Consider the following 26,195-nt stretch of genomic DNA (forward strand, 5'->3'; position numbering starts at 1 on the left):
ACAGGAAGAGATATGTAAAGCATAGATCAAAGTGGCTGATGTCTACTAGAGTAGCAGAATAGGGGTGCTAAGTGTGGGGAAACTCAGTCAGGGATGGCGGACAACTAGAAGGTGTGATGGAGATCAGGAAATTCACAGGCATAGGACACATTACAGTGATATCTGAAAATCGCTGGGAGAGGCCTTCGTTCTGCAGCGAACATAAATAGGCTGGTGATTATTACCGTGGTGACCTAATGTTTAATGGCACTTCAAAATATAGTTTGCACAAATAGTTGGAGTCAAAGGACAGGGGAAAAAGAGAAAGGACAGTTCCACGTAAATATGATTAGGCTGAAAGCTAGATGAGCATTCTTACTGCACCATAGGCAGGACACATGAGCCTTGGCAGGTTCAGGGAAAACTTGCCTATGTGATACTGTGGCAGTCTCCCTTAATTATTTCACTATCAAAACATAAACAAGGAGAAGCAAGAACTGTGGGGTCAGATCAATGAGCATTGCTTTGATAACAATTGATTTGTGCTGTTTAATCACAGTCATTATGTTCATTCATTGTTGGGGTGACAGCAACAAAAATTTGTTGCAGCGCTGGTTACTAAATAGCCAACCTACTTCCCTGTCAGTTCTGTATCTTAGTTGATGAAATTTAGCTCACCATAGCTGCAACTGCTGTTCTCAAAAATCTCAGTGCACAGTCGTTTCTACAATCTTGCTGATCTGATGGCAACCACAGCGGCTATGCGTTGGATGTGTAATTTCTTGCTAACAGAGCACTGTATCCACTGACTTCTCATGGGAGGCCTCTAACATGGCAGCAAGGCTTTCTTTCTTTTTTTTTCTTTTTTACTTTTAGCTTTGGATGGAGCAGTACCAGCCTGCATGGTGTGCCTCAGTACATGTTTTATTTCAAAACAGTTGCATGTTCATTCTGCGTTGATGTCCTTTGCAGAAGTTAATGTAATGAGGTCAGCACAGTCAGTCCTTGAATAGCGTTTCTGGTGTTGGGTGACTGCTTGACCCTGGCAGCAGTTGCCCAAACTCCACTTACACAGCCCTTTCATCCCTGTCGCTGTCAGGCTCATCTTTCAGCTCTGCTCTTTCACTTGGCTCAGTAGAAGAGACTGAAGTCTGTTACTCGGGTTTCCGTGTCTATTTTCCTTTCCCATTCATTACTCTTTCTACTTTTGACCCACTTCATCTTCCTGCTCCATTTCCCCCTTCAAGCTCTTTGAGATTGACAGCTGTGAAAGTGGGCAGGGCCCCCTTTGCTTGGATAACATGCCATGATAAAATGTCGATGTGTGTTAGAGACAAGGCCTGTTTTTGATTTAGCTGGTGTCCCAGAGATCTTGGGCTACTACAAGTAAGATGAGGACTCTATGTTCATGTGACCTTCTAGAGACACAGCTCATGTTGCCCACATGGCAACACTAGTCTCTGAGATCCTTGACCCCTTTCCTTATTTTGTTCTTGCAGAGCCCCAGTTACACCATATCAACAAACTGATAAAAAATTCACACATAATTCTCGTAAAAGGACTCGGAATTCGTATTGTACCTTTATTGGATACTGTATGTAAAAGTTGGATGGAAAGCGAGTGGAATTGTTGGGCTGTATATGGAAATGGATCAACAGGAATGCCAGTGAGGAACGTAGTTTCAAGAGGCACTTGACACAAGAGGTGGGAATGACAGCGCAGGGTGTGCCGCCTTTTGTTTTCAGCTGTCTGGATTTGTTAGGGAGGCGGCGCTGCTGTCACTTGGCCTTCAGACACGCACCATGCCTCCATTCACTCTCTCTTGCACAGTTGTCTGTGCTGTTGTGACTGTTACATTTTTTTTTCTTTCTTTTTTTGTGCGTGTAATCCTGTCTGCTCTAGCCAGGGGGGGCGTTGTTTTATATGTTGTTTTCGACAGAATCATTGAAGCGTTTTTAGAAGGACACGCTTGTACTCACATCAGGGCCAGGCTCGCCACTATGCTTGCCAGTGGCTACATGTTTGGTTACGTCTTGCTCTCAAAATTTCGCCTTTGCTGGTGTGGTCGTGGAGAGAATGACAGTGGTGATGGTTACTTGTTATTGGCTTGAGTGAAGGATGCTATACCCTGGTTAACACTTATCAGCCAATGCCAAGACAGCTAGAGAGATTTTTTCTCGTTCACTTTCATGAACAAAAATTGCATGTTGTGTGTGGAAGGAACATACAGGTATTCATCATGTAATCATATGTAAAATCTAGTCTCGTATCTTTAATGTTGTGAAATATGACATAATTATTACATTGAAGATGTCTTAAATCTGAGCCTATTAACCATTGAACAAGCTTGCCTTCTTGCATTAAGTCGCTGCAGCACACCTGTCCTGATTGTGACCAAAACATAATGAAGGCATGCACATAATGTGATTTGACGTAACCATATGTCCAGAATTTGTAATTGTAGTAGTATGTTAATTAAGTGTAGTTATTCCGTAGAAAGCATCGCAAATAAGGAATTCCTCTGAAATACACACGAAATGAGAATTCTATGGCTGCATTGATTACGTAGCTCCTGTGTATAGACAATATGCAAAACCTTCAAGTGCGCTTTTGCACACACCTTCTTTGACACAACGAAAATGGTGGACCTTGGGTTAGCATCAGAAATTGAAGTATCACCATATGGGGTCAGCGACATCATTCCTACCACCGTCTGTTCCCAACACCATTCAGGCTTCCAAAATGTGCGTCTCAACTTTGACCGTTCCACTAGCAGGAATGTGGCCATCTTGGTTAGAGAATGTTAGCTTGGGAAAACCTGCTTACGGACTTTTGCATATTGTTTGTGCCTGCAATGTATTTGATAGAGTTAGTAGCAATGAAGAAAAGGCTTTATAGAAGCAGGTGAGAAGCATTGGTGGCATGCAGGTTTATTAAGGAAGTTGTTAAGCTTAGCAAACCACTTTTTTTCTTTAACATGTTCAGCCTTTCTCTGTGGTCGATCGAGAGTTTTTGCCTGAAGCTAGAGTCTGTATTCATTCTTGCCCAATCACTGACACATTCTCTTTAGGGTCTGATGAGACAAGGGGCTCCCTTCTGTTTTGAACCAAAGGTTCAATGTGTCCCTAATACTGGCGTTCTCTTTGTTTTTGCACAGTCCGACATCAGCAAGCGGTTGTCACTACCCGCTGATCTGCGGCTTCCCGAGAGCTTCCTCAACAAGCAGCAGCAGGTCCTGGATGGCCCTCTCAGTAGGTCTATCCGAAGGCAGTCTCTGGTGTGTATCCATCACTTATGTTTTTATAATCACAAATAACTTTCTGTAGCAACAAAGGGAAAACTACAGGGATGGAGCTTCTGCGAATGTATTAATGCACCAATTAGGAGTAGTTTGGCAGAGTTTGACAGTGCCACCTATTTTGATCTCTCAGAGCCAATATTGAATCAGTGTAGCTTAATGCTTGTGATGGTTTCACACTTCATTAAAACGCAACAGAGCAAGCTAGAGAATAAAATTCAAATTTTGCATGAATGGTGTATCATCTGTCTTGTTTTGACAAAAGTGTCGTCTTAAGTGAGGTGTTTGTTTTCTGCTCCCCTGCTTAAAGGGACACTAAAGGCAAATATTAAGTCAAGCGAAAGTGGCAGCTTCGTGCTCGAGAATCCCTAAGGCGTTGATATTATCATGAACAGAGCCTTAATAATAACAAATTGAGGTAAATGCACCCCATGATTAGAGTCTTCCCAGGGACTTTCAAGTACTTGTCCGATGACGGAAGCACAATTTTGTTACTAGTACTCAACCACTCGTTGCAAAAAACATCCTTGTATTGTAAGACGAAATAAAATGCTACTTGCCTAGTTCTATTTAATTTTAGAAAAAAGAACTCATTGAAGTTACCCTTGACAACGACAGGGGCAGTCGAAAGGTTTTGTTTTTGCTCGACTCTGCGCCGCCCACGCTTTCGCATTTCAGTAGTTTCGTTGTTGCGTAGTGCTGCACAGGTTTTGCTGGCTCGCGGAACTCGCACAAACTGCAATTAGCAAAGAATTGAACTTCCATGTGGTGTCGTGGGTTGCCCGAATAGTCTACGCCACTTAACCAAAAAGCAGCTGCAACAGCGAATGCACCGCTCTGTCTTGGCTCGCCACTGCCATCTGTTGGGCACAGGTTTACTCACCGATGGCCATAAGCAAACCATAAGCAAAAGTTGGTGATGGCGTATGCAACGAATGCAACTGCTCCAGTTGGGTGGCAGGAGATCTTAATTTCAAAAAAGATATTCTGACCCTTCAAATGCAATTTTCTCGTAAACTAAGTTTTTTCTTGGCGCAAAACAAGTGCTCCGAGGATTTGGGAATGGTATTTAAACAGTCCACATCGACTTAGTATATCCATTTAGTGTCCCTTTAACAGGTTCACTGCAGCAGCGCTTTTTTTAAGTCTTGATTCATGTGCATGCTGATCCTCCGGTGTGTCACTTGTCATATTGCTTCAGTGTGACCCACCGGTGAGCCGCCTGGAAATTGTGACCTTTTGAAATTGTTTCAAGGAGCAGAGAGATCGTGCCACGGCATGTTAGATCAGAAGCAACAACAACTTTTGTTCTTAGTTAATTTCTAGCAGAAATGTCACTTGCAAATCGCAGAAAAGCCCCTGCACAGCTGCGCAGAGGAAATAACTGCTATGACCCACCTGTCACCTACGTGCAGTGAATGCGTTAAGCATGGCTGAGACTGTGGGAATATTTTAAGGAGTGCCGTCACATGTTCACTTTGCTTACTTTTCAGAGCAGTTGCTGTTATAGACTTTCTTTTCATCTGTTGATGGTCTCCATTCAGTATCTGCCTCTAAGCTATGCTCACAGTGAAGACAAACTTTTGTCATCCGTCTTAACTGTGAGCGCTGCTTGGGTAACTACAATGAACACATACCTGTTCACTCAGCTTTCAATCCTTTTTTCACTTTCATGTCAAGTCCGTCAGTCCAACTGGCATTTGACCCTGGTGACGTGCTAGTCATTGTGCCATTGTCATAATGTCAACGTAATTGCGCTGTCACTGCCACCATGCTGTCACAGTGGTGACGCATGCTGCGAATGTACTGAGGGCTCTTGTGCCTGTAGTTGTCTTTTTCCTGCTTAGCTGCCAAAAGGGTTTAGCTAGGGTATGGGTATTTCCAAACAGTGCAAGGAACTGGAGATACAGGAACTTAATGTAATAAGTAAACTGAGATGAACTTACAGAAAGAACTTAATGTCACGTCGAAATGTTTTTAGTTCACCATAAAATCTAATCACACTTAGAGAGCACGTCTGGTCACTAAAGAAGGTCGTTGCCTTTCTTGCATTTTTCTTGAATCTGCCATTTTCCTTGGAAGGTTTTAGCCATCTCACTTTCGTAGCTCTGGCTTGCTTTACCCATTTAATCAAAGGGCACAAATAAGGAATGTCTTACTTAGCCTATGTTTGCACTTATACTAAGGTGAACTTTCTTTTAAGGTGGAATTCTTTTAAGTTTTATTAAAGGCTGGAGCATCATTAATAGCATTAATGGAGAAACAAATGTCCTCCATTTCATGACATTGACCCTGTGCGGCCATTTTAACTGCAAGTTACTGTTGCCTTTGACACTCCTGCCTGTACTGTGGCAATGTCACAATAAATTGACGTCACTACTGCTCTTCCACTGCGGTGTTATTTCTTTCATCTTCTTTGTTGGTTTGTTGGTTTTCAGTAATACTAAACTGACATTGGACTTACTTGAAGCACAGAATCAGTTATTCTTTGACTTCATTTCTCGGCTAGTAACAGAAAAATTGAGCTTGTGTCCTGATATTTTTTGCCCTGTTCCTTTGCCGGCAAGATTTCAGTTCTCATTGTCTGTCATAGTCCGCCAGCCAATAGTTAACAAGCAAAGAGAAACCTTTAGGTTCAGTGCAATGTAGCTGCAACCCACAAAATGAGATAATGGTGTCTTCTTTACCTTTACTCTGTGTGCAGTCTGAAATCGGATTTGGGAAGATGGAGACCTACACGAAGTTGGACAAGCTTGGGGAGGTAAGAGCAGCAGGATCCCCTTTATGTTGCATGCACGCCTATGTCTGTGTGTCCCACCATTTGCCTGCCGTATCTGGCATGCGCTTCCATAGTAGCCCAATTCTGTGAAATGCACGTGTGTGGTCGTTTTTTCAGTGACTGTAATACAGTCGAATGCTTCCATAATGAAGGATTGATTAAGCCCCTGTCAAATTCCGATCTTTAATATGTATTGGGAACACCTCTACAACAAAGACCACTGCTACAACAAATTTGCCTGTACAGTGAAGAAATTTGGGCATCCCCGAGAGACAATTTGTCGCTTTACAACGAATGCCTTGTAGCGGTGGCTCTACTGCCCTCTGCTGATGTCACAAGTTTGTGCTCTACGCTAATCCTAACAGCAGCACTAACGGCAAGCCTAAATAGCTTGACGATACTTGAAGTAGTCCTACTGCGCTGCTCCAGGAATCACTAAACTCGTACACTGCTTGTTGTAATGTAACAGATGGTGCAACTGCTGAGGGCCGCATTGTAGTTGATGACGTGATGTAATCGTAACTGACTGCCGATGATGTCTTCGAAGCCATCTAAGGCAGAAAGTATGTGCAGGTCAACGAAACCAACAGTGATGAAGCACCTGTAAACGAACCAAGGACTTTGACGGCATGGGAGGCGACAGTGGCGTTTGACGATCTGCAGCCTTATATTGCGTAGCTCCTGCATTTTGCCATAGAGCATGCAGTGAATCACGGTGGAATAAACTTGACTGCACTCCCGCATTCTATCAAAGTGCGCACAAAAACATTAGCGACTTGGTTCACCAATTGTCTCTTGAATTCACGTTAAATAGAGTTTTTGTTGTTTAACATGCTTAGCCTGCTTAGCCCTTAAACAAAGTGATCTGTCTGATGAAGGATTTCAAAGGTCCAGCGAACTTAGTTGTAAAGGCATCTAACTGTGCCTCTAATATTGCAGCTTTGACTGACTGCTTTGACTGACCTCCTGTTTGATGCTAGGTGTAGGGTTAATGGGACTCTATAGAGGATCAGGAATGCAGCGTTGTTAAACCATTAAGGCCCAAGAAAAATCTACCAGTTACATTTTGTTGATTTTCATGTCACAATCTTTTCACGCTGTAAATACATTGTAAAAGTTTTGCTAGTGGCGCTTCCTTTGAAACGCTACGATAGTGTACTTCACTAAGTACGCTGGACCTTTATGGGAGCAAAGCCTGATGTACGTCATGAAATGTATGCACTATGTCTTGGAGCTTCCAAAAACAAAAAGGCTTTCAGTGAAGAGTCAAACGAAATTTTGCTTAAGCTTGCATAACCTTCTGGTGTCAAAATTAGCATTTCAGTGGGAAATATTGTTTATTATGGAGGTGTTCTTACTTAACAGGTGACTTCATCAAGTAAGAAGGAAGGGTTTTGCTGTTGCTTTCAGAGGCGTGCGCAACGCAAATATATTATTGACGCTGATCTAAACACGATGATTGGCGATGAATACAGGCATTCAAAACTGAAGCGTTCAGCATTTGGTTCAGTGGTAATTGAAAAATTAGAGACTGGTGACATCTCTTTCAATGACAGTTGGTTATTGCATTACAATCTGAGATTACTAGGTGTCATTTTTGTTACAATTTTCTGTCATTTCAAGAGGTTGGGTCTACGCCTGGTTCACGAAAATGTGTTGCCCTACTTTATTGCATAACTCATCTCGATTGGTGTAGGAATATACATGGTCTTTGTTGTTTTCTGTTCCCTCCCACTAATTTTCCAATTTGTAATAAAGGATGCATGAATAATTTTTCTTTTCAAATATTCTTCATGCGATATCTAAATGGTTATATCTAAAAGAGCGTCACCATCTTTGTTGGCAGCAAGAAAGGAACCAGGAGGGATAATAGCAATGTTGATGTAATTCTAAGTACGTTTCTTTCCTTCAACAGTCTCTGAAGTTCTTGTAGGCAGCAAAATATATTTTGACAAAATATAGGTAAAAAAGAACCATAGTGTGCGCTTCGAGGTCAAGTGCGCCCCTCTACCATACACATAGGCCCAGCGTACTTTACAAAGTACGCCTGCATTCATTTTCTTGGGACAACATAAATATGTATTGTATATGGAATGTCATGCATTCATCGTTTACACCTTTCTTTTCTAAAACTTACCCAAATACTTCAGCTTCGAGAAGCATATGCTATGCTTGACAAAAAATGAAGAAGCTACATGTAGAGCAGCACCTGCTATGTTCAGCACTTTTCCAAGTTTGGTGTAGAATAGATCAAACGCATCATGCAGCTGACAAAAAACTACGATGTGGTCGTCTTCGCATGACCCTTCTTAGCAAGATGGGGTACCAAGGAACACTTTGTGTTTTGTCTTTAATTATTTACAAATGAAAATGGCACTGTACTTTTAAAAGTACGCTGGGCTCTAATGGGTTAAATCAGGTTGTTGTCGAAATTCTATGATGATGTTGGGATTGGTTGTCAGTGTGCCTTTTGTTTGCTCTGAGAAATGCACTTGACTGCACTGCATGGGTAAATGGTGTGTTGCGGGGGTAGGATTGGCTTGGAAGAGTGACACCCATTTTTTTTTTCTTTTTCTTCTGGCCTGCAGGGGACCTATGCCATGGTGTTCAAGGGCAAGAGCCGGCTGACGGACAATTTGGTGGCCCTCAAGGAGATTCGGCTAGAGCACGAAGAGGGGGCGCCCTGTACTGCCATTAGAGAAGGTGGGTGGGGGTCATTAGAGGCTTCAGTTATCACTGTTTCACAGCATTAGCTACAGTGTGTCATCCCCTATTGTGCTATGTGGCAGCTCCTGCAACAATAAAAGAACAGATTGACTTCCTTGCTTTGGGTTAGATGCAAGGTTAAGAGACGTGACAAGGGTGTGGGTTAGAGAGAAAATGAGTATAGCCAGTATTGTAGTTGAGAGTGAGAGGAAGAAATGGAGTTAGGTTAGGGTAGGACACATAATGTGCAAAGCTGATAGCAGGCAGCTTATTGGAGTAACAATGGATGTCTAATGAGAGAAGTGCTGCCAAGGACAGCAAACGATTATGCAGTTTCAAGAGACTAGGGAATGATGATAATAACAATCTTGGACAAAATGTCAAGGCCAGCAGTGCAGGTTTCGATTCTTTTTAAACTACCAGTGTTGTTTCTGCGCTTTCGTTGTCATGCTGCAAAAGGTCTTTTTTTGTTGTTGTTGTTATGTGCAGTTGTGAACAAAAAATATGGTTGGACACTCTGGGAAATTTGTTGCTTAATAAGTTCAGACTTCCACATACTGTCGAAATTCATTGCAGTAAAGGTTACAGCTGCCGATAGCCCCTGCCACAGTGGGAACATGGCAATGCTTGCAGTGGAATCAGTCTTAAGAGTGGTACTCTCTCATAAGGGCTAATCCTGTTTGTTGAAGTGTCTTTCAGTTGAACTGTATAATAGTTAGAAGTGACTTGTTAAGACGTAGGATTTCAATGTCACCATAAATGTATAATCTTTTTACTGCGTTAGCCATTGTGAGCTCTTTCAGTGGTGAATTTAGTGTCTGGTTTCATTAGGCAATAAACACTTGGCATCTCAAAAATAAAAAAAAAATAAACCAAGGTAGCCTATCATCGGTGTTTGTACTGAATGCTTCCGGTAAAAACATGCAAAGAGAAAACATACCATTATATCCTAGTGCTCTATGCTTAGCATATGATGAAAATAGAAGAAAAATTCAGGGATGTTACATACACTCATGGCACATACCTTTAGGCACTCATGGGCAGAATAATTGTAAAGGCTCTTGTGCTTAGAGATAGCGAGCTGAGTTGCTGGGCTGTTGTCATGCTGACCAGAACAAATAGTCGAAGAGAAAGAGCAACGTATTTGGACCAGCTAGTAGTGTTTTCGGTGGAAGTTTAGGAATCTCTTGAGTGGACTGGACTGGTAAATAAGTGTGGAAGCAAAGTCTCCTGATCAGAAATCTATGCGGCAGACATGTTCAGTGGTGGCATTGCCAGTTATTTAGTGCTAGGCAAAGCACATTACTGTGACATGCTGAACTAGTGACCTGAAGTTTATCTTTGTATGGCTTATAAATTTGAGTCTTCAAATTGTTATCTACTGTGACTGAGTAGACATTTTGCCGTTATTAAATGACCTCATGATTTGTCTTATAGTTTAACCAGTGTTAAGAGCCATCTACACTGCAGAACTTGTGTTCCATTCTTGCACACTTCTAATCACCTTTTGCGTTTTTGTCATTGCAGTTTCACTCCTGAAGGACTTGAAGCACAACAACATAGTTACTCTACACGACATAGTTCATACAGAAAAATCTCTCACTCTCGTCTTCGAATACTTGGTGAGTGCTGCTAGGCCGTGCTGGATTAAAGTGCTCCCTGCGCATTCTTTCAGAATAACTATGTTGTATGCACGCTGCGTTTTTCTAACTGTGATGATTTCGTTTCGTCTTTGCAGGAAAAAGACTTGAAGCAGTATATGGATGACTGTGGAAACTTCCTCTCAATGAATACTGTAAAAGTAAGCGCATTATTTATGGATCATAGATCTAGTATTGCGAGTATTGCATGTGCGAGTCCATGCCTGTTGGTTCCTCACTCTAGTTATGAGCAGTCTTTGATGTCGTGACAGTTCTTCTGAGCATCCTGTGCGTTGGCCAGTTTGCAACATCAAAATACTCATAGAAACATGCATATTTGAGCTGGTTGGCTTATGACTTGAGCATGAAAAACAGCACAGTGGACAGAAAATAGTTGTGTGTTGTTCGTCAGCGCTGTTGCCCATCCCTTCGTGACGTCCTGTTTATCACACGGTTTTCCTGCCCAAGTCACGAAAATACCACATTTACCCAAATAAAGCCCTGCCCTCTTGTAAGGTTTCCCCCGTTCCCCACTCTGGAGCAAAAAAAATTGTAAAGAAAAAAAAAAGACTTCACTAAGAATCATGCATCCAACCGCAGGTGTGGCCTGCGAGATTTCACTGGCGTGACATAGCAATTTTAGAAGTCACGCTCGTATGCTGGTTAATTACAGCAAGTCTCTTCTACTGGCACTATTTACTGGTGTGCCAACGACGGTATCGTCATTGTCACTGTCACTGTATCCCACTGGATTGCAGTTATGCAGCATACATTAAGCGCGTTTCAATGGTAGTGGCTGCCTGGAGTCACATTGTTTAGCAGGTTTAGCTGCACCATGGCTTCGGGCACATTAAAACCTTTCAAGTGGTGTGCACAAGTCTAACCCAATTACAATTCTTTTGTTGCAAAAGGTACCAAGAATGAGTCTGTCTCGTCTAGAGCACTCTTCCTAAGTCTCATTAACAAGCCGGGCTTGCCCACTTCATTTTAACGTACTGGTGAATTCCCCCTTTGTTATCAAGCTCTGAAGATTTCCTTCTACATGCAGGCATTCACAGTGATGACAGTGATTATAGTACAAGGGAACGTCTAAATTGTACCTGTAGCATTTAGAGGTTGCCACAGAAGTGAAAATGCCATCACTCTGAAATGCACATAGTTCCCTTTATTTAGCATCATCAGGCACTCATTATGAGTTTACGAAGCATGCGTTACATATATTTTGAATCTGCAAAGGATTTGCTATACGAATGGGCAATAAAAGAACATTTCATTTTCTGAATGTTCTTTTGGACGTTTTGTTAGTAAGTGTGCGCGTTAATTTTGAATGTGTGGTGTGCAGTTTCGTTCAAGGCTGTAAGGTGATGCAAGGTGTTGGGGCATCTTCAAGAATAACGGATGGCAAGGAGGACGAATAGCTTTGGCTGAGCACCAATGAGGCAACCTTGTCAAACAATGAGACAAGTGGAAGAGAAGAGGATGACTGAATAGAAGTTTTCAGTCGACCACTAGTGGTTGTGTTATTCTTCAGAGGCAGCCTGCCTCATGCAAGGGCTACATCCGGTCAAGAAGAATAGGGGAGAAAGCGAGGCCTTGCACATGTGAACGCAGTAACACTGACAGCAAAATTGCCCATGCACAAGTTTGTTTCACTGCTTCTGATTCTGCTGGTGTAGCCAGTCTGTGCTCAATGAAGTGGCTCCAAGATGTTATTCGTTGTGCCATATATTTTACACTATTGGTTAACTTGCCAATCTTAGGACTACGTAAGATTTAGTTAGATGATCTAGATTACTTAAACCTTAGAGGTCTCCTCAAGACCCTGCAGAAGAATTCTGCAGTTTGGACAGGCAAAATGCTTAGGCCAGTAACAAAGCATCCAGACTCTGGAATTTTTTTTTTATTCGCTGGTTCCTGGTGGATGTGAGCCTGTGGCTTGTTGTCGAGGCGAAAACACTCTCGAAAAATGGCCATCCTCATAGAAACATGCTTTCTTCATGTTATCACTGTTACTGTGATTGTGATGGCATGAAACGGTAAAAATTGTTCTAAGCATCCTTAGACCAGTGTTAACTGCCGACTATCCCCCCCCCCCCCCTCACTTAATGATAACATGACATTGCTTGGTGGCTTGCTTTTTTCGTGCAGTGCTTTCTGTTCCAACTATTGCGCGGCCTGGCGTACTGTCATGGGCGGCGCATCCTTCACCGGGACCTCAAGCCACAGAACCTGCTCATCAATGAGCGGGGAGAGCTCAAGCTGGCCGACTTTGGTCTGGCGCGAGCCAAGTCGGTGCCCATCAAGACCTTCTCAAACGAGGTGGTCACCCTGTGGTATCGGCCGCCAGATGTCCTCCTGGGCTCCACCGACTACTCCACCTCCATCGACATGTGGTGCGTCCTGGTCACTCGCACACTTGCTTGACTTTCCCGTGGATAAAACTGTGCATGAAGTAACAGCACAACAACGAAGATACAAGTACACATTACTTGCTGTACTTGCAAGTTGCCTGCAAGCTTATTGCTCTTTTGGTGCAGTCTGTCTGTATTGGCACAGTAAAAAAATGAAAATGTGTGAAGACCAACATCTGTACCTGTAGCTACCATCTTTAAGACAAATCAAGGTTGCACACACATACTGAAGGTGCTAAGCTGTTCGTGGTCACACATTCAATAAATAAATAAATAAATAAATAAATAAATAAATAAATAAATAAATAAATAAATTTGGACAATTAGAATCAGAAAAACCAGAACAGGCACTGCCACTGTGGCACAGAGAACTCGGATTTTCCTTTCATCTGATGGAGTCATCGTATTTTGACACTTCTGTTGCCCACCCTTGAAATCTCCATTGTTGATGATGGCTGAGCATTTATTACAGCTTACATTTGCAGACACGGCGAGCATGCCCAGGTGCATACTTACACAGATCCTTGCCTTACCTTGACTCAATACTTAGCTGTATGAGAATGCTCATTTTAGGTTATCATTATGGACGTGTGAATATTTGGAAATTTTGAAATCCATCAAGTACTGTATTTTGTATATTCTAATTCAATTTGAAGACTAGGTATTGGAAAATATTCGATTATTTACTAGAAAAGGAATATTGAAAACGAATATATTGCTGGCTGTGCGGGAGCAGACACGCTTCCTTGTGTGTTTTTCTAAAAATACGTGGCCGATGTTGTGCCGAATATTGTGATGATTTTGTGCTGCTGGAGGAATCTAGCGCATAAAGTACACTCGGCCATTGGACAGCTAAGCTTTGTGGGAATGCCAACATCGGTGGCAAGGGCTGCAGGTTTGTGATTAGTGGGGGCACACTCGGGGTGAAACGAGAGCTGATGGGGGGCAAAAGCACAAATGAATTGAACTGCAATGAACATGCCGTTTCCAGGAGTAAGGGCTTAATGGTACAATCTACAACAGGGATGCCAACTTTATTGCTCTGTTAACGTCACATGTTTTGATAATATGGGGTCTAATGTTCCAGCAGATTTCGTCTGTGCAGTATTGCAGTTTAGGGATGTTTTGTTGTCGAGAGATATAACATGCATTGAATCCTGTGGATGGCTGCCAGGTATATGAAAATGTTTTGTAGTGGCAAGAATTTCATTATCTGGGGCTTCCATTAGCATGGAGTTCGACTGTATATCTGTGTCCATTATATTGTGGCAGATTAGGTGGCACACTGGAAAGGACAGTGAATTGACCGGCGCATGATAATGGGAGTGTATAGGAAAGAGAGGTTCGACTGTAGTTTGAAAGGTTGCTCTGGCAGCCGTAGCATTGCTTGCTCTGTTGAAGTGCCGTGTAGTTTACAAAATATTATGAGCGTTAATGTTGGTCCTTGCTTCGTTGCTCAGGGGCGTCGGTTGCATCTTCTACGAGATGGCGAGCGGGCGGCCACTTTTCCCTGGCTCTACGGTGGAGGATGAGCTGCACCTCATCTTCCGCACGCTTGGCACTCCTACAGAAACCACATGGCCAGGCATTGAGTCTCGATCCGAGTTCCTGGCCTACCGCTTTCCCCGCTACACGCCCGAGAACTTGGGCTCCAAGGTGCCACGCATTGGAGCACCTGGCGTGTCCCTCCTGCTCGAATTCCTCAAGGTACACTTTACCGGAGCCACTGCCTTGGCCTACGCTGACGTTACCTGCCCATCATATCCTTTTCAATACCCTTCTTGAAAGTTACCTTTGATTACCCCTAGTGTTAGACATAAGAACCAGCTTACTGAGGCTACAATGGGCTTTGCCCTGTTTTGCGAGAATTGTACATGACAGTAAGTCGGTGGCTTTGGGCTTCTGCTTCTCGGTATGGAATCAAATGTTTCATTCCTGACTATGGGGACAACATTTTGACTGTGACAGAATCAAGAATATTAATGCGAGAGCATTAACGGCCCCGTGTCACAGAAAGTCCGGTGTCGGCGTCCGGCATCGGATGTCGTTTCGGCAAAAAGGTTTTAGAATTACCCATACACTGGCCCTCCATGTGGCACAAGGAAGCTACTGAACTAATTGAATTTCTCAAGCTGAAATACTTGGAAAAATCGTAAAGTACGACTTACACACAACCTACAGACGTGATAGCATCAGATTGTAATTTGTCTCTACATGAAAACACAATTCTGTTAGGCGAAAACTCAAACTCCAGCGTTTCTACCATTCATAGAACGGCCACGGCATCTGCCATTTGCGTGTGCCGGCGCATGTGTATCTCGGGGGCCGCGGAGCAGCGCGCGTGGTTCCTTGCAACACCGCCAGATGTCGCTTGCCTTCGCCGCATTGTGGCCCGCGCAAGAGGCCGCGTTTCTACCAGAATGCCCACCTTCGTGCATAGCGTTTGCGGCCAGTGTTTCCCGGTAAACATTACGGTTACATACGCTCCAGTTGCCGGGATGCGCGAGAAACAGTCAAGGATCTTTGAATCCTATCGCATTCTACTCTTAACCCTTTCGCTGTCGGACCTTTCTGGCCGTGACGCACCCCCAGTGTCGGCTTGGTTTCAGGGAACGAGCATAACAGGGAATGAACATAGCAATTTATTTTTGATTATGATTGGTATACAAATAACGTAGTCAATGTTATATGCACATTGCAGTGTTCTGCAGCTGCTGTTAGTAAACATCATCATCATCATCAGCCTGACTATAAAATCCGTTCAACATCCGAATGTGACGATGCGGAACCCTCTTCCTCGCATGCAACTCTGTCCGAGACCGAATCCGAGCTCGGCTTGTATTCTAAATCGGAATTGAGCCACTGCACAAATGAGCAGACGAAGGTCCCGCGCGCTCAGCCATCCGAAAGTAACCGCGCGCTGGGAGGATGCGCTTTCAGTCGCCCGCACAACGGAGAGAAATGGGACGTTGCGTGATCAAGAAGACAGAGGGAGATGGAAAAAGGCTAAACAAAGTTCGAAGGGTTTTACGTTTACTGCGGCAAGTCGGAAGCGAGGGTTCGGCGAGAGAGCGAAAGCAGCAATCGAGTCACTCTTTTCGGAGAGGCAACGGCGGCACGGCACGTGCGCCTGAACTTGACGCGGCGTAGCAGACGCACCAACAGAAGAAAAATAAAAACCTTCAAACTAGCGGAGATGGCAGAACAACCCTTGAACCCATAACCACACGCGCGCGACGCATGATCCAGCGAACGCGGAGCCACCGCGCCACTCAGCAAAGAGAAAGTGGGGAGTGGCAGTCGCACCGTACTCTTCAATACATGGGTTAACACAGGTCGGGGAGAATATACGAACTTGTAGAAAGAGTCAACAGATGGCGTGGCCAATTAAGGAGCGCCAGCTTTACGCTCAGGCGCGAAATTTTGAACGCACGATAGAGAACGTACCGGTACGTCAGTGACACCGTGGGGGGGAAGCGCGATGACGTACCGGCACGTCCGTGACAGCGAAAGGGTTAAAGGCGAAGCTCAGGTGTCCATCTTTTTTGTGTACTGAAATTTAGGTGTTTGTCAGAAAAACCCTGATAGTCAAAATTAATCCCATTTCTCCCACAACGGCATTCCCTACAGGCAAATTATGGCTTTGGCCTATAGAACTTCAGGAAGTATTATTATTATTATCATCATCTATATTGAAACATTCAGAGAGGCACATATGTCTGTTCGTTAATTGGCCAATCAGTCAGTTTTCTGGGTGGTTGTCATATTTTTCAATGATGAATGTAGAGATGCAACGGCATAAAGACATGCCATCCATCGACGGGAATAGTCTGCTATGCTGGTGCTGATGTGTGTGAATGTCCCGCAAAAGCATGCTGCTCTCATTGTTTGCTGCCCCGACGCTGTTAGGGTCAAAGTGTTGCCATTGGTTCAAATGCTGACACTTGCTTCACGCCATGCTCACACATACATAAGTTTCTTACTCTCCCCACAAGCACAAATACAACAGCAAGCCGAACTTAGTGAGGTGCCAGGTGATGATTGGCACAATAAAGATATTTTTGCACTGCTTCTGAATGTGTTTTCATTGCGGAAGCTGCCCAAGTGAACATGTAATGTGCAGAGACATTGTTCATGTCAACCGGCATTGTAGCCTGTTCAATGAAAGAGGGAAGTGCCTAGCCTTTAATAAAAGCAGTTCTCAGAGGAAAAACTTATCTTTGGAGGTTCGACTATCGCGTTGTTTTCTACAGCGCGAAAATGTTCTTTGCTGCGTATGGCACCCTCCAAAATGAATATATAGTACAGTCTTCTCCTCTCAGCTTGCTGCTATGCTTACGGGTACTTGAGTCCAGAATTTCTCTGCTTATGACATTTAAAAATGTTGATGTGTGATTGCTTTCTTCACTTTTGGAACTGCATTAAAAGAAACACCAAATATCCACACGTTGCTGTGTGTCATATGAATTTGCAATCTTGGTGTTGCAGTGATGAGTTCATTAACATATTATAAGGTTGTGTTAAATGCGGCAGGCTTTGTGCAGAAGTTAATTTTATGGATTTCTTTTAATGTTGCTTTGTTCGTCTTTTCCCCCCACCCAGTTCGAACCAAAGATGAGGATATCGGCAAAAGATGCGATGAGGCATTCTTACTTTGACAGCTTGGGGCCAAATGTTCACAAACTTCCAGACAGTAAGTAGACACTTTTCTTTCACAACGTTGAAGACATTGTAAACTACCATGACTTGCATGCTGCCTTGCATACTCATTTTTTCACTACTTATTTCACTGACGCTTCGAGGGTTGGGAAACGTAGAGCAGTGTGCAAGCCATGCCTGCGCAAGCAAATCAATAGATACTACTAACAGTTAACAGTGGTTTGTCGAACAGGACCAACTCTCACTGGTGTGTACTGGTTAGCAAGGTATAAGAGCCAAGCAAGGCTGTACACAAAATTTCCAATTGCTCACCGAGAGATGTCCGTTAGCATTAGCGCAGTGCTTGTCACTGTAGCGTCATTCAAAGTTTTGGCATTGGCTTCGTAGATCAAGTGCAGTTGTATATCAATTGCGTCATCCTGAGCCAAACGCAAAAATGCCTGTGTACTTGTATCAAAGCGCATGCTGAAAAACCCTGGCGGTCGATTCAATGTGGGACTCTCTCCACTCTCTCCGCGTTGCGTAATGTGCAAGTTAGGGCTGTAAAACTCCATCAGTTATGTTTTTGACATTTCAAGTTAGCAAAAGTCCCAGTCTTCACTCATCAGGGCAACCACTGAATACATGCAGATAGTTATCCCTTTTGTGTGACATGCAAAAGTGTTTGCCCGGCACTCTGCCCGAAATAAGATAGGCAGGAGCGCCAACTTACCTGATAAGGCCATCGTACTAGAAACCTGCCGATCCAAGCTTCGTGGAGCAACAGCTTCTTGCATCATCGACATGCCTTCTTACATCATCGACAATGCCATGAGCTCTCGGCTCTGCAATGGGCCTATTGCACATTTTCCTAGCAGCAGATGATGAACTGGCATACTTCAGTGACTCGCATTTAAACTGACCACGATGCCAGATTTTCAAGCTTGAAGTATGCATTGCATGATAAATGGTACGCATCCCACAGCAAGCTGGCAAAATTATAGCGCCTTCGGTGTGGTTGAAAATTTGTATTTGAGATTTTTTTTATATCCCAGTTGAACCGTGCAGTAGTCTGGCAACAATAACTGGTGGCGAAACGAATCGCACCCCCAGCTATGGCTCCTTTCGAGTAATTGTAGCCAATCTCTGAGGCTGCACTTTTGTGCACTGCGAGCACAGAAAGCGATTTGCAGGAGCCAGAAATATGTCATGATTGCCATGCGTTGTTTCGTTTTTGCATACATTTCTCGACAATCAGCCTGAGATAGTTTCTGCAAATCTTTCCTGGTCTTTTGCTGCTTTTATCATGCGAATGAAAGAATTGCGGGCGCAATTCAACGGCAATACCCTCGCTGCATGGTTTGGTGTCACAGCGTGCAGAGCAAGATGTCCAATGTGGTTCCCGACTGTTTCGAAGCAGACAATGCAGTGGTGGCCTCGCAGGGTTTTGGACATCACACATTCCGTGCGACACTTTCAAATTGTAATTTCCAACTAAAGTGTGCTCTGAGAGCCCAGTTCCTTGTGTGTATAATCGTATTGGCTCCTCTACTCTCGGTTACAAGGATTAACTGAGCATAGTTCAAGGACCTTGTCACGGCCCCTTTAACACGACCACTGTTTGTTTTAGCAATATCATGTTCTGGCTGGCTGACGAGCACCGTTTTTTCTCACAAGCGAGTAGATTTTTTCTTTTTTTCTTGCTGCACTGTCTGTATGGCAACGCACACATGTAACTCTAACAGCTAGCATGGAAAAAAAGGGAAGGGAGCATGTTACAAAGCTGCCACTGTACAAAACAAGGTGCAAAGCGTCGCTGGGAGATTAATGAGACATGGCAAATGCGTGGCGCAATATGCAGGTCGGCACTCCTGTTTATCTTCCTGTCCGCAGTCTGCAACAGGCACAGAACGTAAACAGGAGAGGAGACAAGTGTTCTTCTCACATGCTATTCTCCTTTTGCTTTCCTGATGTATCTCATGGACTTGCTCCCAGGCGTTTCTCTGAGCTTACAGAGCATTCATTTACCTGGTCTTGCATCCTTTTCCATTTGCAGCTGCTTCAATCTTCACAATACCCGGGGTACAACTGACTCGGGCAGCAAGTTAGTACCAGTACTTCAAATAGGTGTGTGTCTGCATTTTGGCCTGTTTTTCTAGCACTCTCTTACTTTTATTGCTTTTTTTTTATTTGTGTCAAAAGAGCATGCCAATTTAATGACTGCACCAGAGCTGGAGTGTATGATTGCTGATGAGTAGCATAGTACGGTCACCAATTACTGCATGTTAAGTCATAAGCATGCTTACGTTTAAGATACAGTATGATGCGCACGTGCAAGACTGAATTGCCCAAGAAATATTTTTTATTTTTCCCTTTTGTTTCTTCTCCATTGCTTGCTGTGGGGCTAAGAGCACGTAGAATACCTTAAGCAAGTCTTTTACATGTCCTTTTACTAATACCTGTTTTACTACTGCTTTCATACTTTATGAACGATTAGAACAAATTTGCTTGTAGAATCACTTGAAGGACCACAATTTGTGGCCACTCATTACTTCACCTGAAAGCTTATATAGGTAAACATACGTTACAAGCATACATTTTCGTGATGCTTTGAGCCTTGCTTAAAGCTAACTAGTCAAAGTTACAGCAATTTTTTATGAACTGAGCTTGCCAGTGGAAGTCCTTTCTTAGTTTGTGAGGTATGCACTATAGTTTGTCATCGCTCTAGTTGTTTACATGGTTAGGTTGACACCAGCTCATCAAAAGTTGTTTTGGCACCTGTGGCGATGGTCGCAAATTTTTTCCCATGCTCGTTATTCTTTCAAGGACATGCAATGGATTCTGTGATGTGAAACACACATCTTTAGGATATATTAGGATATTTGGATTTTGTTAGGATGTTAGGTGTTCGTGTAGCCCACAGGTCGCGAGTTAGAAGTTAGTGGTAGAAATTAAATTTGTCTAAACGGCTTGATGTCTGATCTGCTATTTGATTGGGTCTAAAAACCCGAATCTTCTTTTTTCTTTCCCAGGTCTTCGATACGACCGCAACGCACCGTTGGTGTAACCAGAGCAGCTGCCGTTCGTCCGAACTTTCTGTTCGCCCACGTGCACACACACACTTATACCTTTTGCGTTGCTCCCACTCATCTGTCTACGGCACCCAAGGACGATAGGGTCGGTCGACAGCGGCTCCTAGTCATGCCCGGCCACGGCTCAACTCTCTTGTTCCTGGTGTTACTGCCCGACATCGCCAGTTCCCCTCCCGCACGCGCACATTTTTATTTTTTTTTTGTCTCTCTTTGTCGCTCTCTTTATGTGCGTCATCAGTGTTGACAGCTGTGATCAACATATCTCAATCGATCGCAGCCGTTTGTTGCGTCTCCTCTGTTGGCAAAACTGTAGCGCTGCACTGTATGATGAACTACAGTCCAGTACAGTATGAAAGAGAACGCCGGCCTCGCGTTGTGAAATAGTATGGTGTGAGCATGGACTTGGCGCACAAATGTGTACCAGATACCCACCTGCTGAAACGCTTGGCCTCATCGAGCACATATTATGCCCGTCACTGATGAAATGTCACACTTTCTTCTAGGCTCGACGTTCTTTCTCATAGTATGTAACGCTGAATATTTTCATCCCTCCGCGCATCCATTTGCAGAGGAGGGAGTGGTACGCCATTCTGCTGTCGCTACAAATTCGTCCATTCATTACCGAGAGGATACCTTTAGGCTCTGATTTGAGAGCAGCTATGTTTCAGGTGTTTGAGGCTCGAGAAGCAGCAGGAAGGGGGGAAAATCTGCCAAGAAGTACGAAAGCAATTGTCTTTCCTGCTGTTCTTATTTTGCTGCATTCCCTAAGGGGAAACTATGTCCCGAAGGGTACCAGGTTTCCCGCGCCCTTAGCTGTTGCTTAGCTTAGCTTGGTAGTGGAGGACAAACGATTAACCCTGTTTGAAGAGGATACGGCACCAGCCATTCTCGTCGCATTCATCCACCTGGAAGCCCTCGTGATATCTATGCTGCCAAAAGGAAGCCAACGCACAGTTTAGACAAGTTGAAAGGGCGATGCATGCGACGGACAGCTGTGTCTCGTTTCTGGGGCACTGTTTATTGTCGGCACACTTCGAGTGGCATGAAAGCTTCATGTTAGCAGTGTAGAGCAGAGAAAATATGCGTTCTTCGAGGTGGTCCACGAAAAAATGCATATAATAGCATGGTCGAGAATATGATGCGAGGGCAATAAGGTTCTGTGAAGGCCAAGAAGGAATTGAACACCTGTAAACTTTCATAGCTGAAATGTAATGCGAGAAGGAAACTTAAGATACCAAAATCTGCCAGTCTGAGAAGAAATTTTTTATGTTGGAGTTTGCGGTATTTGAAAGACGCACTGCAGATATTTATAATCCACTGCATGGTCCTGTTTCATTTTCTTCTCATTTTTTCCATTAATGCGGTTCTCATTCTTCACGTTGTAACGATGCCACGTTAATACACCAGTTTCCTGTTCTTCTGACGTACAAGGATTCTGCTGCGTGGGACGTTGATATTTATCACACACAGTTGTACGGATGGTTTTGATTGTGTTGATTGCCTGGCTTGCAGAGCATAGGTTATCACGATGTTACTTGTGAATCATTCAAGCGATAGATGGGCAGTCTTGAAAACCATGGGGAAGCATACTTGTGCCACTTTTGTTCACCTGTTTCATGCTTGCTCTTCCACTTCAAGAAGGCTTGCTCTTCCACTCAAGAAAATCCGTCATTTTCGTTTCAAGCAAGTTTTTAACAGCGATCTCTACACTCCAAGCTTACAGAAGAGAGCATTAAAAAAAAGAAACTTCTGGTTTGAGAATTTTGCATTTAGCCAATCCCCGATGTGGGAAAGTGGTGAATGTGGTCGAGGAGAGGCTATAGGCTTTGCCACGTTGCCATGTTTATTTAATGTTTATTTTGTGCATTTTTATTGAGCAAGTTGTAACATGTACTGTTTAAATGCGCACAAAAGGCAAATATGAAGCCAAGCTTTAGCGATAAATTGATGCCAGGAAACCTCTAAGGTGTCATTATCATAGGGAACAGAGCTTCAGTAAGCGAGAAATTGAAGTAAATGTGGAACATGATTTGAGACTATGCCAGGACTAGCTAGTACTAGTCCAATGATGTAGGACCTCATTAGAATTGTGTCTTTAAAGATCATGAGAATGTTATTGCAATGTGGCAAAAGACTGTAGCAAAATGAAGCTGGTCCAGACTACTTGGCATCCTGATACATGCGCAGAAGCCCAACCTGCCACAAGACCTCATAATCAGTGTGGTTTTTATAGTGTAAAATCCCAGAGTATGTTTTTTAACGTTGCTTGCATAGCCACAGAAAGTTGCGCACTAGTTGTGCCAGATAGGAGTGCTTCTAGAGGGCACAAATTGAGTTTGGCAGCCAGGTTGTGCTAGGAATGGTTTCCCTGGTTAAGGCATTTCCAGTATAGGTCTCATTTACTGCTAGCAGCTAGCTTTTCGTCTCGTTTTACTCTGTTTGCTCGACTATTTTTTTATGCTGCTCCTGCGTCTTCAATCTCTCTCCCTCTTCTGACCTCCTGCTCTCTTTCCAGCTAAACCTCATTGCACAAGCTAGTGTAGTCTCAGTCAATGTTAGTAAAGCCAAAACAAGCGCACATGTTGTTACGAAGGACAAATTTGTTGCAACTTGCTGTGAGATGCGTACTGTCTATGCATGTTATCTTGTGAGGGGGTACTGCCAATACATCGTATTTGCTGGTCAGCATATATGGGCTTGCTCACCGATATTTGAGAAATTTGCTCTTTCCGTCGGAGTATCTCTCCGCACCTGCTTTGTTGTGAGGGTAGGACTGACTACTGCTGCCATTGCCGCTGGTGCGTCCAAATTTCTCTTATCTTTTATCTGCTGCAGTTGTGATTGTGCAGACGGTGCTCACGAGGGCTGTTAATCGACCAGTCTCTCTGCAAGTTTTACTGCAGCCACTGCCGTCGCGGGAGGTGCCGGTAGAGGTTATCCTTGGCAGCGTGAATGGCAACTACAGCTTGAACTTCGTTACTTTTCCGAGATTTTCTCTCTGTGAAGGACTGCCACAAACTTTGGGGTGAAGGGTGGCAGAGGAAGTCAGGATAAGGATATCAGAATTATGCAGCCAGGGCAGGGCTGGTATGTGCGAGCCTCGTAGCTCATCGGTGAAATGCGTAATACAGCTAGCCTCAACGTCAACTCGAGTTGCCTTGAGCTTATGTACAATGTGTAAGTGAGGACTACCAGCATTGTGGTGCTGGTAAGATGGGTGGGTGTGCAGGTGCCCTGAGCCCTGTAAAATCGGCTCTATTGCAGTCGGTTACATTGTTAAAGGCCGAATTTGGGTGCAAGTACAATTTTGAAGCACAGGTATAAGGAAATCAAGACAAACTTAACGGCAGGAGGGAAGATGACATTGTTGTGCTGTGTACATGTTGCATGTGAGAAATGTGCAATTCTTTGAGAGCTTCAAAAGAAACCTCACTCTTTCTCAACTGTACTGCGCGCAGAGACTTAAAACTAGTGAACATAGAGTAGGCTTGCGTGTAGTACCATATAGCTTAACGTGTTATATCCTTCTTAGCCAGTCCCCGATGCTCAAGGGAAGGCCCGCAACTATACGAGACAGGTGCACCAGCACTCCATCAAAGTACACAAATCGTGCACTGATTGCTGTGTCGAGTTGTCCAGTTCTTTCGGTGCTGACCAGAGAAAAAGTCCATCCATCTAACCATTTAAGGAGCTCACAATTTGCACACCTGCATCTCCAGTACCCGACTCTCTCCCGTCCCCGCGTTTTTTACTTGTCCTTATGTAGCCTGCATGCTTGTCTCGCACGCTTTTCTCGCACTCTGGGGAGTCGGCTGATGGTACTTATGGCTGACAAACTGGTTGAAGCGTAGCTTTGTGGCCACATTCGACGCTGGCTGCTCTCTTTAGACATTGAGACAAGCTTTCTAAAGAACTGTGGAACAGTGTCCAACGCAGTTTCTTGGAAATCGCTCAGTTTGTAATAATGGCAAAAGTGTTGCGGCTGCCCTAGGACTGACATGCTTCTGATAGTGTTCTTCCCACTGTTGAGCTTAGTGTGTGTGTGTATGTGAAATGGCACCAACGGTGCAGGGGGCGCCGGTGCGAAAGGGAACACCCGATTACTGCTCGAACAATGGTTACTGCAAAGGTGCAAGTGTGTGTGTCAATTGCTGACGCATGCTAAGTAGTTCTTGTATCCAAGAACTTGTCACATGGTACATCTCCCACTTTTGAGGGAAAAAGCAAGGGACACTTGAAATCGGGCGTTCACTTTCATGTCGGTTTGCCTTGTACTTGTTAAAAAGAAAAAGAGTGCCGAACATGCTGCAGTTTTGTAACCTCTTCTATGCGTGCCACAGAGCTTCGTGTTTTTCCCCGAAAGTCTACAACACAACAAGTATTGCCTCAGAGTGTGTACGGGCTTGCAGTACAATTTCGCGCATGATGAAGGACCATACGCCTCTTTTGAGCAAGAGGGTAATGTCATGTTTGGTCTCAAAACTCTCTGGTTAAGCTTTCGCAGCCAGTGCTCTTTTTTTTTTTTTTTTTTTTTTTTTTTTTTTTTTTTTTTTGACTGACAGTACCGCAAGGAGCTGCGAGCGTCAGCTGTCTTGGCTCGTCTCGGCAGCCAGAGGTGCTTGCCCACAGCCCAGTGTGATAAGTCGAGGACCTGTACCTGGCCTGTTTCTATGACGATTGCTCAGATTTTTCAACGCTTTTGGGTGAGGTTGGAGAAGGAGACGAAGCTTTTGCGCATTGACAGTGCGTGTGTGCCATAGGCAGGTTTGCAGTTTCTCATGGTAGTTTGCCGCGTCGTCGCTTCACCGAGGAAGGGGAAAGGTGTTTGTCAAAGCTCTCTGAGGCATTCATTCCACAAGACTACTCGGTTCCGAAGCTCACCTCTCCACATGGTTGAAATGTCTTTGGATAGCTCTCCTTCCATTCTTTTTTTTTTAATTTTTAAGCGTCGGAAACTGTGTTTTCTTGCGTGCATGCGTGTGGAGTGTGTTGCCTGAAGGCAAGAAAGCATTGTGGGGCTGTTGTCGGAAACCACAACCGTGTGTACAAGAACATGTATTCTGCATCTCAGAACTTGTTGTCAAGCTGTTGTAAATAAAATTGTACATAAACATGCAATAGCAACATAGACAAATAAAAACATTGATCCAGACAGTACTCGTGCTCATTTCTTGGCTTCCTTGCCGACTGTTGTTGAATGCTGGGCAAATTTGTTCACTGTCACCAAGCTGCTTTTTTCAGCTTTTTGATCAGCAAATGCTTTACCTGACAACTTATTTAGCAAGCAGTGCAGTGATGTCGTGCAAAATTTCGGCACCAGCACAGTTTCCAGTGCAATAAAAATGACTTTTTTTTTACAGTATTCTTTATTAATGCCAAGTTCTCCTTAGATGCAATAGAAGCTACAATAAATCATATCAGATGACCCAGGTGTTCCACAGCCGTAGCCTAGTTTAGAGCGCCCGCTTCGGATGCGGGAGGTTGTGGGTTCGATTCCCACTGCCGCCGGGCGCCCACTGGCTTAAATGGGGACAAGTGTAGCCCTGCCTGGCGTTCGGCTTTCTTCAGGGGTGAAACGCTTGGGAAAAGGAGCCTGCGCCCTGAATTCGCCTTGAAACCCTCGCGAGCGCAACAAAAAGGTTTGGACAGGAG

General features: G+C 44.0%; 1 protein-coding gene across 5 annotated transcripts in view; it reads left to right on the forward strand.

Annotated features, from left to right (window-relative positions):
* LOC126522876 (cyclin-dependent kinase 16-like) overlaps positions 1–25,700 on the forward strand; it is a 153,328-nt gene extending 127,628 nt beyond the window's left edge. For 4 of the 5 annotated variants that reach the window (XM_072288734.1, XM_072288735.1, XM_050171720.3 and 1 more), the window contains 10 exons: positions 3,137–3,256; positions 5,982–6,038; positions 8,645–8,759; positions 10,290–10,384; positions 10,501–10,563; positions 12,551–12,795; positions 14,274–14,520; positions 17,416–17,506; positions 19,508–19,555; positions 20,484–25,700. In XM_072288734.1, the coding sequence (XP_072144835.1) occupies positions 3,137–3,256; positions 5,982–6,038; positions 8,645–8,759; positions 10,290–10,384; positions 10,501–10,563; positions 12,551–12,795; positions 14,274–14,520; positions 17,416–17,506; positions 19,508–19,555; positions 20,484–20,518 (1,116 nt within the window). In that variant the 3' untranslated portion in view covers positions 20,519–25,700. Of the gene's footprint in view, positions 1–3,136; positions 3,257–5,981; positions 6,039–8,644; positions 8,760–10,289; positions 10,385–10,500; positions 10,564–12,550; positions 12,796–14,273; positions 14,521–17,415; positions 17,507–19,507; positions 19,579–20,483 lie in introns of all 5 variants that reach the window. The other variant, XM_072288736.1, reaches the window with a different exon arrangement.
* Positions 25,701–26,195: the final 495 nt, after the last annotated feature.

The sequence above is a fragment of the Dermacentor andersoni genome, chromosome 6 (assembly GCF_023375885.2).
Source record: "Dermacentor andersoni chromosome 6, qqDerAnde1_hic_scaffold, whole genome shotgun sequence".
Lineage (NCBI taxonomy): Eukaryota > Metazoa > Arthropoda > Arachnida > Ixodida > Ixodidae > Dermacentor > Dermacentor andersoni.